This window comes from Ziziphus jujuba, chromosome 7 (assembly GCF_031755915.1).
Source record: "Ziziphus jujuba cultivar Dongzao chromosome 7, ASM3175591v1".
NCBI lineage: Eukaryota > Viridiplantae > Streptophyta > Magnoliopsida > Rosales > Rhamnaceae > Ziziphus > Ziziphus jujuba.
In genome coordinates, this window is record NC_083385.1 from 15,378,769 (window position 1) to 15,394,895 (window position 16,127).

The 16,127-nt window shown below is 34.8% G+C and overlaps 2 protein-coding genes across 8 annotated transcripts; both read left to right on the plus strand.

Annotated features, from left to right (window-relative positions):
* The first annotated feature begins 1,006 nt into the window (after nucleotides 1-1,006).
* LOC107425045 (uncharacterized) lies at nucleotides 1,007-11,650 on the plus strand. Of its 4 annotated transcripts, none has more exons than XM_048479131.2 (20): nucleotides 1,007-1,425; nucleotides 3,107-3,682; nucleotides 4,277-4,371; nucleotides 4,496-4,570; nucleotides 4,660-4,821; nucleotides 4,903-4,981; nucleotides 5,078-5,232; nucleotides 5,506-5,569; nucleotides 6,315-6,394; nucleotides 6,800-6,865; nucleotides 7,376-7,426; nucleotides 7,533-7,684; nucleotides 8,307-8,397; nucleotides 8,560-8,640; nucleotides 8,869-8,946; nucleotides 9,082-9,117; nucleotides 9,257-9,300; nucleotides 9,615-9,693; nucleotides 10,188-10,278; nucleotides 10,377-11,650. In XM_048479131.2, exons 2-20 carry the CDS (start codon nucleotides 3,148-3,150, stop codon nucleotides 11,531-11,533), a joined length of 3,171 nt encoding a protein of 1,056 aa, XP_048335088.2. In that variant the 5' UTR covers nucleotides 1,007-1,425; nucleotides 3,107-3,147; the 3' UTR covers nucleotides 11,534-11,650. The 4 variants fall into 4 exon arrangements, with proteins under 4 accessions (XP_048335088.2, XP_048335085.2, XP_048335086.2 ...); XM_048479128.2 differs by having other exon boundaries at nucleotides 1,008-1,306; XM_048479129.2 differs by lacking the exon at nucleotides 1,007-1,425 and adding an exon at nucleotides 1,432-1,674.
* A 534-nt stretch (nucleotides 11,651-12,184) lies between these two features.
* On the plus strand, nucleotides 12,185-15,957 carry LOC107425048 (uncharacterized). 4 transcript variants are annotated; one of them, XM_025076167.3, is made up of 5 exons: nucleotides 12,185-12,535; nucleotides 13,367-13,664; nucleotides 14,181-14,231; nucleotides 14,515-14,866; nucleotides 15,170-15,957. In XM_025076167.3, exons 1-5 carry the CDS (start codon nucleotides 12,249-12,251, stop codon nucleotides 15,193-15,195), a joined length of 1,014 nt encoding a protein of 337 aa, XP_024931935.3. In that variant the 5' UTR covers nucleotides 12,185-12,248; the 3' UTR covers nucleotides 15,196-15,957. The 4 variants fall into 4 exon arrangements, 3 of the variants coding, with proteins under 3 accessions (XP_024931935.3, XP_015890470.3, XP_015890468.3); XM_016034984.4 differs by having other exon boundaries at nucleotides 12,186-12,535; nucleotides 15,167-15,957; XR_009639502.1 differs by having other exon boundaries at nucleotides 12,188-12,535; nucleotides 14,515-15,044; nucleotides 15,167-15,957.
* Nucleotides 15,958-16,127: the final 170 nt, after the last annotated feature.

The window sequence follows — 16,127 nt, forward strand, 5'->3', positions numbered from 1 at the left end:
GCTGCTCTTCTTATCGATGGAAGTCGCCTCTATTGGGATTTTTTTTTTTTAATCTTTTTTTTTCTCTTTTTGTTTTTTTTTTATTTTTTGTTTTCTTTTAAATCTTGTATGTTGAAGCGAATAGGGGGAAAAAAAGAAAATTCTATAGTGATCTGATCTGCAAGTTAATTTGACTTTTAGAAGATTTATCAAGTAATAGCATTATGTCTTTCTTTCCAAAGCAGCTAAACAAAATTAGCTCACTGTACAATTAAATTATATAACAAATAATTTTTTATTCCTAAATTATAATAATATATATATACACATGCATAACGATGCTTAAGTGAAGATATAATTAACTTTTTGACCTAAGAATAAACAAATTCAATCTTCTACAATATACTATATTAAATTTAAAAATTATAAATGATTGAGTTCACTTATTATCGATTTTGATTACTAGCTATTTGATCTTGACAATATATATATATATATATATATATGTTGCTGTATAAAATAAAGTTGTTTGAAAAGATTTATGCCAAATTGACTGTGTTATGTCAATTTTGGAAGATAAAGGGAAAATTAGTTTTATATCATACTGCTATTAAATATTGATCACCTTCATAAAATTTTAAATGCAATTTTCTTGCTCTTAGATTTTCTTTCTTAAATTATGAACATGGTTATGAGATTTTCTTTTTTTGAGAAACATGGATGTGAGTTGTCTATAAACGAATGGACAGTTCGTTAGTTATTTTTTTATTTTGACAAAAGTTTCTAAGTAGTCATTAAATAGTGTGTGTATATATATATATATATATTTTTTTTTTTTTGGTCAACATATTTTGTTGTATATTGTTGATGACTTATACTTACATGCCTTATTAGAAGGCGACAGCTCTGCTAGTTGCAGACTCTCCAAAAACAGATGCCAAACACCAGATTGCTTGCACCCCTCTCTGATTTTGATAAGGGGGACACTCGTCTCAAAAAAACCAAAAAAAAAAAGGACGTTGAAATGCCAAAACTGCCATTCATATACGATTCCTCGCGATCGTTTTAAAACGAAACCAGGAGCTACCACAACACTCTCTACGACCGCGCGTGAACCACAATCAGTTTTAATGGAATCCATTTCCAGTGTCCACGCGCTTCCTGAAGCGTGGTATAGACCGTATCCGAAAGTCTCTGGGTAGTGTCTATGAAGCAAGTGAGGGCGTCCCTGTTTATCAAAACTAGTGGGCGTCCCGATCCTTTTTCTGAAACCTTCAAATTTTCCCTCACTTTCTGTCCCATTGTCTCACTCAAGCTGTTATTGTTGGTGGGTTTTATTGCATTTTGTATTTTTCAACGAATTTTTTTTTTTTAAATTTATTGTACACAAACACTTTTACTTGTTTATTTATTTTTATCGGGGTAATTTTCATCACCATGTTTTTGGTATGTATCGTGTTCTTTCATCTGTTTATTTCGTTGTGGCGGTTCTTTCTGATATATTGGACTTAGCTTTCTCACATAAAAGCTTGATTCTTGTATTAGTTTTACTGTGTATGGTGTTTTTTGTCTCTGTTGTTCTATGTTGAAGGTGGAAATTAGGGTCTGCAAGTACAATTACCACTAACCCAGTAAAAAAATTGCAAATTTCATTGACCTGGGAACTAGTGGGATTTTTTTTCTTCTTTTTACCAGGTATACCTTCTGCTTTGAGTTCTGGTGATTAATTCATATATATATATATATATAGAGAGAGAGAGAGAGAGAGAGAGAGAGAGAGATATGATCTTCTAAGCATAAGCTTACCTATGTTGCTTAACAAATCATCTTGCAATATATATATGTATGTATATCTCAAGTGTTATATATTTGATTGGATTGTCGAGTGGGTATTTTGGATTCTTGTGTTTAATCAGAGTGTTTCTGGTGGGTTTTCTATAGTATTTCCAATTGGTATCTCAATATTACTCTAACAACGCTTGTTATTGTTCACGCTTCCCTTGTTAGATGTCAATAACACGGATTGAAAATGTGTTATGGGATATCGGGATCATATTTTGTTGTGTTCAGTTTCGTTCGAACAAACACCTAAAGAGATGGTCTGATTCAAGACTTTACTAATTCAGATGACACTCTGATGTAGTGGTGTTCTTCTTTTAACTGTGAATTCTGACCAAAGTTGTTAATTTTGTTCTAGCCATGTTCATTTGCTTGCAAACAAGCATTTAGATAGTCACAGCTATAAATATTACAAGTTTCAAATTCAAAATGACACAATGATGTAGAAATATTCTCAGTTTTCCTATTGGATGTGGGTTGCTATGTATTACCTATGTCAAAACGTGAAGGTATTTGGGTCCTCAATCATCGTTTGAAGTCTAGAAAGATGTTATCTAGCTAAATTATTATTTTCTCGATTTTCTTTTGGTGGTTGGAAAATGACAATAATTATTAACTATGTATTCTCTGTATGCATCGTTATGTGACAATGGGTTGGTATTTTGGGAGTTGAAGTACTTAGAGTTGGTTTAATGAGTTGGAGAGTATCTCACTACTTAGATTTGTTACTGAAAGTGAAAATTGGCTAGCCAGTTTAATGAATGTTTACTGCATGCATATAGGCATACATCCCATGCAAAAGAAAGTGTGTCTGTTGTTTTACCCTTTATTGCTGTCCAAGATAAATAATTCAGTTGGGGTTTTGTACCACTAAATTCTGACTATGATCTCTGCAGCTATAGTTTTGATGGTTAATACTTTTTGCTTCCATTAGGCCTTTTTATGTCTCACCCTAGGGGTTAATATCATTTTTTTTCTTTTCCTTTTCCTTTTGCTATCTTTTCTTTGCTTTTTTTACACTGGTTCACTTGTATCTGTTCTATGCCTTTAGGTTATGCGATGCTCATGCTGTTTTCATAAGTTTAATCTTGAATTTTATTATTTTTTATTATGATTTTTAAATATTGCTTTCTTCTTCTGTCTTTCCATGTCTCTTGTACATTTCTCATGTATTTGATCATGGTTTTTGCCGTTATATTTTTTACATAAACTCATAGCAAAAAAGTTATGTGTTCTTGCTTGGTCATACAATTCTGTAAAAATTATATATTCTTTGTCTCTCCTGTAGGTTTTTCGTATTTTTTTCTTTATGGCTTTCTTCCATCAGTAATGGAAACGCAAAGTCGAAAAGAGCTTACAGAGCAGAACGAGATGCTTCCTCCACAACCTGGTACATTTCAAGATCGTGAAGATCTCATCAAATATGTTCGTGACTTTGGTGCAAATCAAGGGTATGTGGTTACCATTAAGAAGTCAAGAAAGGACAGGAGAGTTATTCTTGGTTGTGATAGAGGAGGTGTTTATCGTAATAGGCGTAAAATTGATGAAAGTAAACGCAAAAGGAAAGCGAGTTCACGCCTTATAAATTGTCCTTTTGAAGCCATTGGTAAAAAGGAAGATGATATGTGGGTACTTACCATAAAGAATGGGGATCACAACCATGAAGCCTTAAGGGACATGTCAGAGCATCCTTATAGTCGCCGTTTTACTGAGGAAGAGGTTAGACAAATTAAATTGATGACCGAAGCTGGTGTAAAACCTCGTCAAGTACTTAAGGCTCTAAAGCAAAGTAACCCAGAATTGCAGTCAACACCAAGGCATTTATACAACCTTAAAGCTAAGATCCGTCAAGGAAATCTATCAGGTACCACCCCTTCCTTTGGTTTTTAGAAGAAATAGGTCATGCATGGCTAAGATTGCTAGAGCAGTAGAATCTGTAGTCTTGCTGGGAATGTTACCCCTTTATTATCTTTTTGATGGATTTTAATTGTTGGTGACTGATGCAGACAGCTTTGTTGTTAATCACTATAGTTTCCGGATCATAGATGGGAGACTTTCATGCTGCTTGTAAATGTTGGGTGGGATCTCTGTTTTATAGTTTTTGAATGCCCCAATAATCATAGAATTGGTCTGAACTTGTAGTGGGATTCAGCCATATAGGAATTGGTTTATTAATATAAGAGGCTTATGCTAATTCTTTGAAGTTTCAGCTTTTTTGAAAAATTAGCAGTCTGGTTCATGACAGTTAGTTGGTAGGCATTGAAGCTGTGCTTTAATTTATTCTAAGAAGAATGTTTATGTTTTCAGAAGAAAAATTGAGAATTAAAGAAAACTATTAGTTATTGTGCCTATCTTGACAAAAGTGTAAAATGATAAGCAGGTTTGTTTATATTATTTACAAATTATCTCTCTCTCTCTCTTTCTTTCTATTTATATATGTCTACATGCATTTTTGCAGAAAAAAGTTTCAAGTCATGGAGGCCTAATAGGTCTGTTCCGGTGAACACAAGTACTGCTCCCAGTGGGGGTACATTGAAGCAAAACAACCAGCCGGTAAGGTGTTTGATGTGATATGAATGAACTTTGATTTCCTGGTTTTGATTGTAAACTTCTGTTTTATTTTCTGCTTTTTATTAAGCGAGTTGGGTACTGCAACTTATCTTAGATTCAAATATAGCTGAAGGTTCCTAATTTTATTGGAGGGAAATTTGTTGATTCACAAGGGTGTTCAATCATTGATGTTATAAATCCTGTAAGCTCCTATATTCCCTTATTTTTCATTTTCTTCTACAAGAGTTATTGTATCAGTAGTGTTAGTAATGTAGTTTATTTCTCATTTAGGCAACACAAGAGGTTGTTTCGCAAGTTCCTATAAGTACCTATGAAGAGTTCAAAGCTGCTGTTAGTTCCGCCAAGCAAGCTTTTCCTTCATGGAAAAACACGCCCATCACCATTCGTCAACGTATTATGTTCAAGCTCCAGGAGCTCATCCGTAGAGATATTGTTAGTATATCGTAATTTCATTCATTTAAACTGTCTGGTTTCATAGTTTGAACTCATAATGACTATCATGATGCTTTTTAGGATAAGCTTGCTATGAGTATCACAATAGAACAGGGTAAGACATTGAAGGGGGCACAAGGTGATGTGCTCCGGGGTTTAGGTTAGTATTGCACTTGTGTTTTTATTTGAAATTCTTTCATTGTTATGGTCCCTTGTTATGGAGTTTCAGCACATTGCCTTTCTGGTCTGTTTGTAGAGGTGGTTGAACATGCTTGTGGGATGGCGACTTTACAAATGGGGGAATTTGTTCCTAATGCGTCTAATGGAATAGACACATATTGCATTAGAGAACCACTTGGTGTATGTGCTGGGATATGCCCCTTCAACTTTCCAGCAATGATTCCCTTGTGGGTATGTCTGTTCCCGTTCTTCATGTGGTTTTTGTTCTTCCTCTTCTATTGTAATTTAGCGAAGGAGTGGGCTGGTGTGCTTTCTTCTAGTTATGCTTCTTGTTTTGTTATGCTGAGATGCTTTCTTTCTCATGCATTATCTAGACCAGGACTCCCCCCGCCCTCTTCTTTTTTTGTTATTTTGGAGGCTTTTTGTATTGCAAAATGAGGAAGGAAAGGAAAGAAAAATAAGGACAAAAAGTTTTTACTAACATGTTTATCCATGACTTTGCAGATGTTCCCAATTGCAGTTACTTGTGGGAATACATTTGTTCTTAAACCTTGTGAAAAGAATCCTGGTAAACCTTTTGGCATTGTTGTATCTTCTTGTATGATTCTTTAAGTACTTGACTACTTGGAAGTCCTAACCTTAAATGGATGGACAGGAGTTTTATTTTATGTTAACATGATGAGACGTGTGCTTTTTAGTTTGCATGCCTGTCGTTATTTTTCAAACTCATGCATGATATAAATGGTATTTTATGTGCTTATGTATTACTGTTATACAAGTTGAATTCACTTTCTAATTGTTAAGTTTACGAGATTGGTAACTCAACAATTACCAGCTGAGGATTCTTCCACCAACTAGAAATCTTTGTTTGTAACAAGGCCTATGCTTTTCTAATTTGTCTTAGGGTATTCCATTGTTGATCCAGATTCCTCGGATCCAAGTATTTCCTGATTGCAGTTTTATTTTAAGAAGTTGTTAGGTGAGAAGGCAGTTGGGTAGTAAAATATCTGAAACCTTATTAGCTACATTGTTATACGCATTAGTTTGAGATTGGAAGATGGCAGATGGGGTGATGTTAGGTGATGGTAAAGTTCAAAAAATTTAAAAAATAATAATAATAATAATGCCATATCTTTCTATGATTTCTATGGAGCTCACATTCGTCAAAATTCCTTGTAAGTTGGGTATGATATTAACGGCCGTGTGGTCTTTTGCATCATTATACCTGCCTTCTGTACATCTGCTTAAGCTGCATGTATTTATCTAAACCCCATATTTACAAATTGAAATGGCCGTTAATATATTTGTACCAGGGGCTTCCATGATACTTGCAGCACTAGCAATGGAGGCTGGTTTGCCTGATGGTGTCTTAAATATTGTTCATGGTGCCCATGTAAGTTTGCTTTTGGGAGATCTTCGTTATTTGATTTTTACATAGTTATTATCAATTTCTGTGTGATACAATGGCTTTTATTTATGATTTGACATTTTTGTTCTTCTATATATGTTAATGGATAAGGTACATCATTTTCAGTTTATGACATAGCATTCATGTTTGATGATGATGATAATGTAACACCTACATTAGAAACATTAGCTTAATATTTTCCTTTTCATTTGACCTCCCTTCTAGAAAGTCTTTCTTTGTACTCTTCTCTAATAACAGCATTAAGAGGTGGGTTTCTTATTAATCTCTTATACAATTTTGGGTTTCTTATTAATCTCTCATACAATTTCTATTAAGTTTTTTTCTGATACATATTCTTTTTCTTCCCCCCCTGAAAATTGATGTGAGCAGGACATTGTTAATTATATATGCGATGATGATGATGTCAAAGCCATATCATTTGTCGGCTCAAATGCAGTAAGTTATTTCTCCAGTTTCCTACTTAAAATTTACAAGTATACATGCTGAATTGGTGGATGTGAATTTTAAATTCACTTATGCACTAAAGGCCCACCAACCTACTTACATATAATCATGTGTGGTGAAAAATGCTTTCATAATCAATTATTTCCCTTTATTTAGTGTAATTTTCTTTCTAGCTGAAGATATTTATTACTCCTCTCATTTGTGTCAAAGATCTTGGTTAGAAAGTGAATGTCATTTGAATAATAAAATTGCTAACAAAAGTGAGTTTTGATTCTGGTTGAGCCTGTGACCCTTTATGCTCTACACTGAAATCTTAGATGATTGCAGAAAACCAGTTTCCTTCGATTTGGCCTGTCTTGTGTCATATTTTTCACTCTGGACTTAAAAGATTATCGAGGCATCAGTTCTGGCAATGCTCTGGTCTTGTGTGTTTGTCCTTTAAACATTTTTCTTAAGTATTATTAGTTTTATTTATTTTTTCACTTCTTCATCTACCTTTAGGCTGGAATGCACATATATGCTAGGGCAGCTTCTAGAGGAAAACGTGTCCAGGTGATTACTTTTTTGATCATCTCATTCTCTCTTCTCTTTCTTGATGGAAGATTTTTTATTCTGGACCTGAAGGGTGAAGTAACTGGTAACTGTTTTGACTCCTTAGTCCAGTATAGGAGGGAAAAATCATGCAATCGTCATGCCTGATGCTAGCATGGATGCTACTTTGAATGCTCTAGTTGCTGCTGGTTTTGGTGCCGCAGGACAGCATTGCATGGCTCTTAGCACAGCTATTTTTGTTGGGGCTTCAATGCCATGGTATGAAATATTTACCTCTTCTTCTTTGGGCACAATTTTTTTTTCTTTTTACTAGGATATATTTAGCCTCGGTATCATTTTTTAATCCTTTTATTGTTTTATGACGTTATAGTTTCATGGTTGTTCTACTTACCAGTAATCAGAGTGAACAATAGATTGACGCAATTCTCAAACTGTGTATTAAGACATCTTTCTAATGCCTGCAAATTTCGTGGCTAAATGTAGTGGAGTATTATTCCTTTTTAAGTGTACTGCAGGATTTGTTGTTTGATGTTTTCACACTATTATTTTGAATTTTTAATCAGTTTCAGTCATGCAATAATCTTTCCAACTTGTGATTGTCGTTAGTAATTCCTTGGCTATTCCGGACCTATAGGATTAGCAACTCTTGTGTCTAATAATGTAATTATTTGTGTTGCATTTTTATTACTACAGTCTATAGTTTTGACTTAGTTTTATGGACTTCATTTGTTGGTAAATAAATAGCAAGTGATGATGTTTTATGGATTTCATTTGTTGGTAAATAAATAGCAAGTGATGATGTTTTAATGTTTTGTGCAAGTTGAAAATAAGTTTTTCAAGATAACATGTCTTAACATAGGTGGTTTACTTGTAATTTTAGGGAAGTTGAACTTGCAGAGCGTACCAAAGCCCTTAAAGTCAATGTGGGAACAGATCCTGATGCTGACCTTGGTCCAGTTATTACTAAAGAGGTGCATACATGCATCTTCAATTTCTGCCTGTTAATTTGTCCTATCAATGAAGAATGAAAAGAAATCTGAGTTAATGTCTACTGTAACTGGAAATGCTCATGGCATGGTATATTTCTTGGTTACATGATAAGTTTATATTTTATGTGCTTGCTTTATTCACAGGCAATGGATCGAATATGCAGATTAATTCAGAACAGTGTTGAGAGTGGTGCTAGACTTCTGCTTGATGGGAGAAAAGTTGTGGTACCAATCTGTCTTTCAATCTGTTTTGGGATATTTGAATTCTGTAGATATGTGCATGTGTAAGCAAAATGAATTTGCTGAACTGTTGCTATTGTCTTCTTGGAATTAATTTAAGTTTCAAGTATATTGCCAAACCTATTGAAGGAGTTCTATGAATTTTTTTTGTGGCTACTGATTGCCAGTCATCTACCCTTCACCAATCTTTTCTAACATGATTGTGGTCAATAGGTTCAAGGGTATGAGAATGGAAATTTCATTGGTCCTACGATCCTATGTGATGTTACAATCAACATGGATTGCTATAAGGTATTTCTTTGAGCCTTCAGTAACGTTATGTTTTCAGAATGAATGGACTTGGTTAGCTATATTTCTCAGTGGAAGAAGAGTTAAGCCAAACACATTGACATATGTTTTGACAGCACTCTATCTTGTGTTGAGCAGGAAGAAATTTTTGGACCAGTTCTTCTTTGCATGCAGGTAATGCTTATATCTTCCTCTCTTTCTCTGCATGTTTGTTTGTTTCTTATTATTGTGTGTCTAAGTGTGTATGTCAATGGATTTTGTGGTGTAATTTAAAAAATTGACTGCCAAACTTTCTGTGTCTGATGATTAACAGGCTGACAGCCTAGATGAGGCCATAATGATTGTTAATAGAAACAGGTACTTGTTTATTCTGTCTTCTCTCTCATCTAAGGGTCCTTCGAATGTTTTCTTTTTATGTGTCTGAATCTTAAATGGTTTGAGGTGTTATGCTTCATGAATTTTTTCTTCTTACCTCCCCTTTTGTTTCCAAAATTATATTACAGATATATTTTTTTACTCAGTAACAGAATGATAAATACACATACACCGGACATAATGCACTTTTGGATGTGCTGCAACTTTTAAAATGCACATCCGAACTCCCACTTCATAATTCATATTTTCCTGAAATTATTTCTATTTTATATTTGTTATCTTTCCTGTTTTCACAGGTATGGGAATGGAGCATCGATATTCACAACATCTGGTGTTGCTGCAAGGAAGTTCCAAAATGAAGTTGAGGCTGGGCTGGTAAGCATCCCTTCTCTCTGGCACATAGGTGCTAAGAACTTTTCATGTGTTGTGAAATACCCATTTCCCACTTCATAATTGTGGCATGTCATATTTCCTACTCCCTTGGGGATCAGTGAAGCCGCCAATTTAACATATGTCCAAATTTTCATTTCCTTTTTTTTTTTTTTTTTTTTCAAGAAAAAGTCTCACATTTCCTGGTCAACTAGAGCATCTGGATGCACCATTTATAAAATGGTAGATGCCAGTCATGAGTCATTTTCCTTGCTATCAGATGGCAATGTCTAAAAAACTTGATACAGAAGCTACAATTTGTATTTCTTATAGATATTAACAAAAAGACCTCTGTGCATACTGCACCTAAACTTCCATTAAATCTTCTACATGGAAATCACTTGGGAAAATTTTGCCCTCATCTAGTAGTGTTACCTTAATTTCTCTTCTGTGGCGAAGATGTCAGTCATATTCATCATCTAATGAATTTAATGTCTCAGGTTGGGATCAATGTCCCAGTTCCAGTTCCATTGCCATTTTCATCATTTAACGGATCGAAGGCATCTTTTGCTGGTGATCTCAATTTCTGTGGTAGAGTCCATATCTCCTTTGAAATAGTGGGTCTTAAATTTTATTTTTTAATTTTTTTTTCTATTTTTTCCATTTAATGTATCTAATTCTTATTGCAGGTAAGGCAGGTGTACAATTTTACACCCAGATCAAAACAGTTGCCCAACAGTGGAAGGATTTACCTAGCCTATTAGTTCCACTATCTATGCCTCCATCATCCAACAAGGATGTGACAGGCAGGGGAATGTCTTCAGCATTGCCTTCTACATCCGAGAGAGATTCACCAAGTCAAAGGGTGTCACAAGCCATGCATTCCTCATCTGAGAGTGATTCACCAGCATCCGACTCCGATGTACCAAACCCAGGACTGTCATCTATGTCTCCAACAACTGATAGGGATTTGCCAAGCCATGGTATGCCCCTTGTCATTCCAGGAACATCAGATAGGGATTTATCCAATGGGGATATGTCGCTAGCTATGCCTCCATCAACAGAGAGAGATCTACCAGGCCACAGAGTGTCGATAACATCACCTCAGATGTCTGAAAGGCTGTATATGCCCCAAACATCTCGTTGGAATGAAACTCCACAACCAACATCTCAGAGGACTGAAACCATCACATCATCGTCTGAGAGAATTCATGTCCCTACAACATCTCAGAGGAATGGCAATGCGGCGGGACTGGCATCTCAAAGGACTGACTCTGCCATGTCCTTATCTTCTGAGAGGATATATATGCCTACCTCACATGACAATATGGGTCCAATATCACACAGGAATGACAATATGGCAGCAACATCTCATCATATGGAGACTACAGTTCATCCGAGTTCAGAGAGAGTTTATATTTTAACATCCCATTTGAATGACAGTATGAATCAACCGTTTCAAAGAAGCGATAACATGTTCACAGCATCTGAGAGGCTATATATGCCTCAAACATCCCAGAGAGCAACAGATATTGGGCTTCACTCAACCTCAGAGAGAATGTACATGTCTGCTGCAGCAGCAGCATCTCAGAGGAATGAAAACTTGGCTGGTGCTGCTTCTGCTTCTCAACAGGCAGATCCCATGTCTGCAAGTTCTGAGAGAATGTATATGTCTCCGATAGTCCAGAGAAATGCTAATGCTGCTGCTATGGGATCGAATTCGGAGAGATTATACATTCCTGCTGGCACTGCTCAAAGGATGTACTCTCAGAACCCATTAATATCAATGGATGAATTTCCAAACCAAGAAGCCTCACTGTCTTTGCCCACTTCCCAGAGAATATAGGATAGGCATTAGGTTGCTATGTATAAATTATTTCTAGGAATTCTGTAGACAGTGATCTATGGCAACATTAGTTTCTTTGTTTCAAATAATACAGCCTAGAAGATTTTCTTCTTAAAATTTTACTCATCTCTCTCTCTCTCTCTCTCTCTCTTTTATATATATAACAAATATTTACAACCATATCATAAAATTCTTTCATCAGAAGTACCAATATTGATGGTTCACAAATTTTATTAATTTGACATAATGGCTATCTTTTTCATAATGACAAATAATAAACTTTGGTTTAAACGAGGATGCCTCAATTTGTTAACAAATTTTTAGAAAATTAATAAAATTTGATCTGCATTTTTTAAATATACCTTGTAAATAGTCATAATTAATAAAAACAATATTTAAAAAGTATTTAAATGAAAATATAACATTAAATTATTAAAATAAAAAAAATAAAAAAAATAAAACTTAAAAATCAGGTTAATGTAAAAGTTTGTTCCTCAGGGACAGCCGTGTTTTATACTAGAGGTTTAAAAAATCTCTTATATCTAAATTCATCGTATTATGTGGGAAAAAAAAAAAAATGTAATAATTTATTATGTGAAAAAGTAATTGTTCATATAAGAAAGTGACAGTATTATCGGTAATTTAATTTGAAAATTTTGCTTTAATTTATTTCTCGCACAGGTTGTGTAAGTATGCAGTAGATTGCAGCGAGAAAATGCAATGCGCGTTTACATCCTTATTTCCTCTTCCTCATCCTCCAAAGCTCGGAATTAGAAATTCACAGTTACCAATTGGCGCTCAAAGACAAACCCATCTTCAGAGCAACTTTGAAAACTTCAATGGTGAATTGTCAGTGGGTGTGAATATACCTCTGCCTTCCCATGTGAAATCCATTACAAGCACTTCAAACCCATTTGTGAAACACTGTCTCAAGCTTCGCAACAGCTCTTCTTATCGCCATTCGCATGGTGCAGTTCTTGTTGTGGGTTCTACCCCTATCAGGTTGTTGCTAATCCTTCACTTTCAATGTACTTTTTATCTGTCTTGGTTCCTCGTGATAATGATTAAGTAGAGGAAAAACTCATATGGGTATTTAATATTTGCCTTGGCTTGTTTGGTTTCTGAGTAAATGGTGGAAATTGGAGAAGAAAAACATTTATATCTGGATTTTTCTTTATTCTGTAGTTTGTTCGTCTCGTTGAATTCACAAATTCAACTGAATTAAACCAAAAGGACCGTGGAAAGTGACTATATTTTTGATATTATTCATATTTGCTGAACTTCATATATAAAAGAGACGCTCTTTTAACTTCTATAATTTCTTTGTACCAACTTGTTTCAGATAGTATATCATGCAATAGAGAACTCATGTATTCGTGGAAAAGAAAATTCTCAAATTCTACATAAAACTAATTCAGCTAGTTATAGTTGTTAGGTTGTAAATTTGATTAAATATCTATTTCTGGAATGTCTGGTGCTGGTAAAATTGGTCAGGACATTTGCACTTTTGAGATTTTCTAATTAAACGAGAAATTTAAGATTATTACTGATAGATGTAAAATTTATATCAAAATAATATTCCTCATGGATACCTTGGTTCGGTTACATCTATTTTAATCATCCATAAGCAAGGATTCCTCACTTCTCTTTATTTTTATTTTTATTTTTTCCCTCTCTCTTTTTTGCCCCTTATGATCCACTAGATATTCATATTAATCCAATATCACCAAAAAAATTAAATTAATAAAATAATAATAAAAAAAATCTTGACCTGTGAAATGTTGTTGTGTATATGATTCTATGATAAAGTTCTGACATATTACAAACGTACAGGGAGATATACAGATTTCAGGAGACATTACAAGAGAAAACTGTCAGATTGATTTGTTTACTTGTACTTGATAAAGCTGAAATACTTGAAGAGATAGATGCTCGTTCTGTTCGCATTGTTCGTGTGAGCCCTATGGTAATGAAAAAACTTTCTGGGGTGCAATCAACTGAATCAATTGAAGCAATTGCCCTAATGAGAATCCCAACCAGTTATCTCCATTTAAATGGTGACAAAGAAGAAGCACATTCTGAGGGATGGTTCCCATCTCCTCATCGAATTCTAGTCCTTGATGGAATCCAGGTGATTCTTTCACCAATCTGATGTAGTTCTGGTTATTTGGCTCCTGTTTATTTGTTTATTTTCAGTCTTATTATAGTCTTATATTTCTGTGTTAAAAGATGGCATCATGTGCTTGTGGAGCTTTCCCCATGGCAATTAATATGCCAAGACCTGAATAGAGATGTATATTGCCATTAACGTTGTCCTTTTTGCTGCAACTCGATTGCCTAATGTTTCACTCATTATCACTTGCATACTTGTGTACGTTATTAAAATTCATTGTTTTGTGTTTGCTACATGTATTTATTTGTGTTGCAAATAAATATTGAAACTGGTTCAAAGTTCTTTGTTATTTCTGTGATTCTTACTCTCGGTTAAAAAGTTTTTTAAGCTTTCCCCTTGAGGCTAGGAAAATAAATGCAATAGCAGTTTAATGCTTCCTAAGATGCCATTTATGGAAGTTTATAATTGTAGCAATTGATTTCATGAACCTTGGGGACATATGTGAAGTTTATTAATCAGAATTGTTCACTGCAGGACCCAGGCAACCTTGGTACTATACTCAGATCAGCCATGGCCTTTAGATGGGTAAGGAACCAGTTCAAACCTCAATTATTCATCCTTGCCTTTTGATTTATTTCTATTTTGTTATGTATATACTTCTATGCATTCTATTCTGATTCTTGGGGTGCTGCTTCCTTATAAAACAAGCAATATCATTAATTGTGCTAATTCACATAAATCCCACCACCCCACAATTTTTCCCAAGAAGATGGAAAGCGAAATCAAAGGTCTTTATTTGATTTCTATATTCTTCATTATTTATTTATTCCTAATTGAGAAATTTCATTCTGTGTTTGATGTCACACAGGGTGGTGTTTTTCTGCTTCCTGGCTGTTGTGATCCATTCAATGAGAAAGCACTACGAGCGAGCCGAGGTGCCTGTTTTCAGTTCCCAATAGTTTGTGGCTGTTGGATTCATCTTGAAGCCCTTAAAAGCAAATTTCAAATGAAAATGCTAGCTGGTCATCCAGAGAGTAATGCAGAACTGAAGTCAGTGTTTCAACTAACTCATGAATTTGCAGATTCTTTAGTACATGTTCCATTGTGCCTGATTTTGGGCAGTGAAGGGAGTGGCCTGTCAGAGAAATCTCATCAGGAATGTGAGCTGGTGAGCATTCCAATGGCAGGAGAGTCTGACTCTCTCAATGTTTCAGTTGCAGGTGGGATTTTCTTGTATATGCTACAGCCTAGAATATAGAGATTGAATCTGATTCTATATATTTCATTCTAAAAATGCTCAATTGTTCACCAATCAAAAACTAGCCGTAGGGTCTAACTTGTAAAACCCTCAACGGCTTTATGCTATCACCAAATAGAAAATCTTGCGTTGTTCCCAAGGTAAAGAATTTTTTGCATTTTTGGATTTGTAAAGGTTTTGTTTGTTGTGTTTCTTTACAACTATTGATTCTTTGCTTGTAAAAATGTGGAGAAGAAAAGCTAAATGCAGTTATTTCCTGCAGAAGGTTTTGCATCTTCAATGGTAAGATAACAAGCAGCTAGGTTGCTTGGAAATTGGGACTGTCCATATCATGCAAATTTTCCATAGAAAGTGCTAGATGATAACGCAGCTACCAAGTAGCATATGACTTCTGTAAATATAGTGTTGAGAAACAAAAAGGAATCACTTAGTTGAGTTGGGACTGTGGAAGGAAACTGGTTACTAAAAGCTATCTTTTTCAGATTGGCTTTGGCTTTGGCTGTATAAAATAAGCAGATTACTGATATTCCTAATTCCTATGAAAAACTAGACATACGCAAATTGCACGGTTGATGCTGATTGATCCAGTATTTGGGTGTTCCAATGATATGCTCTACATTTCCAACCTTTTTTTCCTTGATCAAAAAACTTGTGGGGCATTTTTATTTTCTTCACTAGATGATAACGATGGAGCACCAAGAATTGCATCTCAAATGATCCCCCCCCAAAAAAAAAAAAAAAGGGGTTTTGGGGGAGGCATGTCAGTTGTCATAAAGCTCTGGGCCAGGTCGTAATTGGTTTGCAAATGGAGCAAATGAAGATGGGTTTCTTTTTGTTTTTGTTGGGCCCCAAACAAAAGTGATGCTGATTATCCTACCGAATGAGGATAAACTTCAGCCAACTTGTCCCCCCCAATGAGGGAATCATTGTGTTCAGATCATGGAGTGGTCATCGGCTATTGGGTATTAAATAAACAACCGGTGGATAACTGGTTGCTAGTACATGAAATACTTTCTCTTTCCCAAAGGATTCAAATTGAGATTGATAAATAAATAAATAAATAAACAAAAGTAGTTTTGATGACGAGAAAGACATGGTGTTTTTCTTTTTAATTTATTATTCAAGAATTTCAAAAAAATTGTGGTAGGAAAATTTGTACTATGAATTGGGAAATGTTGGTTGATATATATCCCTCGGGGTGTGATGTGGTGGAGAGATTTTTT

What these genes read in the sequence shown, in the direction of transcription:
- LOC107425048 (XM_016034982.4), top strand. Translation starts at nt 12,249, where the DNA reads ATGCAATGCGCGTTTACATCCTTATTTCCTCTTCCTCATCCTCCAAAG. An exon ending in GTGGGTTCTACCCCTATCAG is followed by an intron (nt 12,536 to 13,366) that starts GTTGTTGCTAAT and finishes ACAAACGTACAG; the next exon opens with GGAGATATACAGATTTCAGG. An exon ending in CAGCCATGGCCTTTAGATGG is followed by an intron (nt 14,232 to 14,514) that starts GTAAGGAACCAG and finishes GATGTCACACAG; the next exon opens with GGTGGTGTTTTTCTGCTTCC.
- LOC107425045 (XM_048479127.2), top strand. Translation starts at nt 1,821, where the DNA reads ATGTATGTATATCTCAAGTGTTATATATTTGATTGGATTGTCGAGTGG. An exon ending in TCAACATGGATTGCTATAAG is followed by an intron (nt 8,947 to 9,081) that starts GTATTTCTTTGA and finishes TGTGTTGAGCAG; the next exon opens with GAAGAAATTTTTGGACCAGT. An exon ending in TGGTGATCTCAATTTCTGTG is followed by an intron (nt 10,279 to 10,376) that starts GTAGAGTCCATA and finishes TTCTTATTGCAG; the next exon opens with GTAAGGCAGGTGTACAATTT.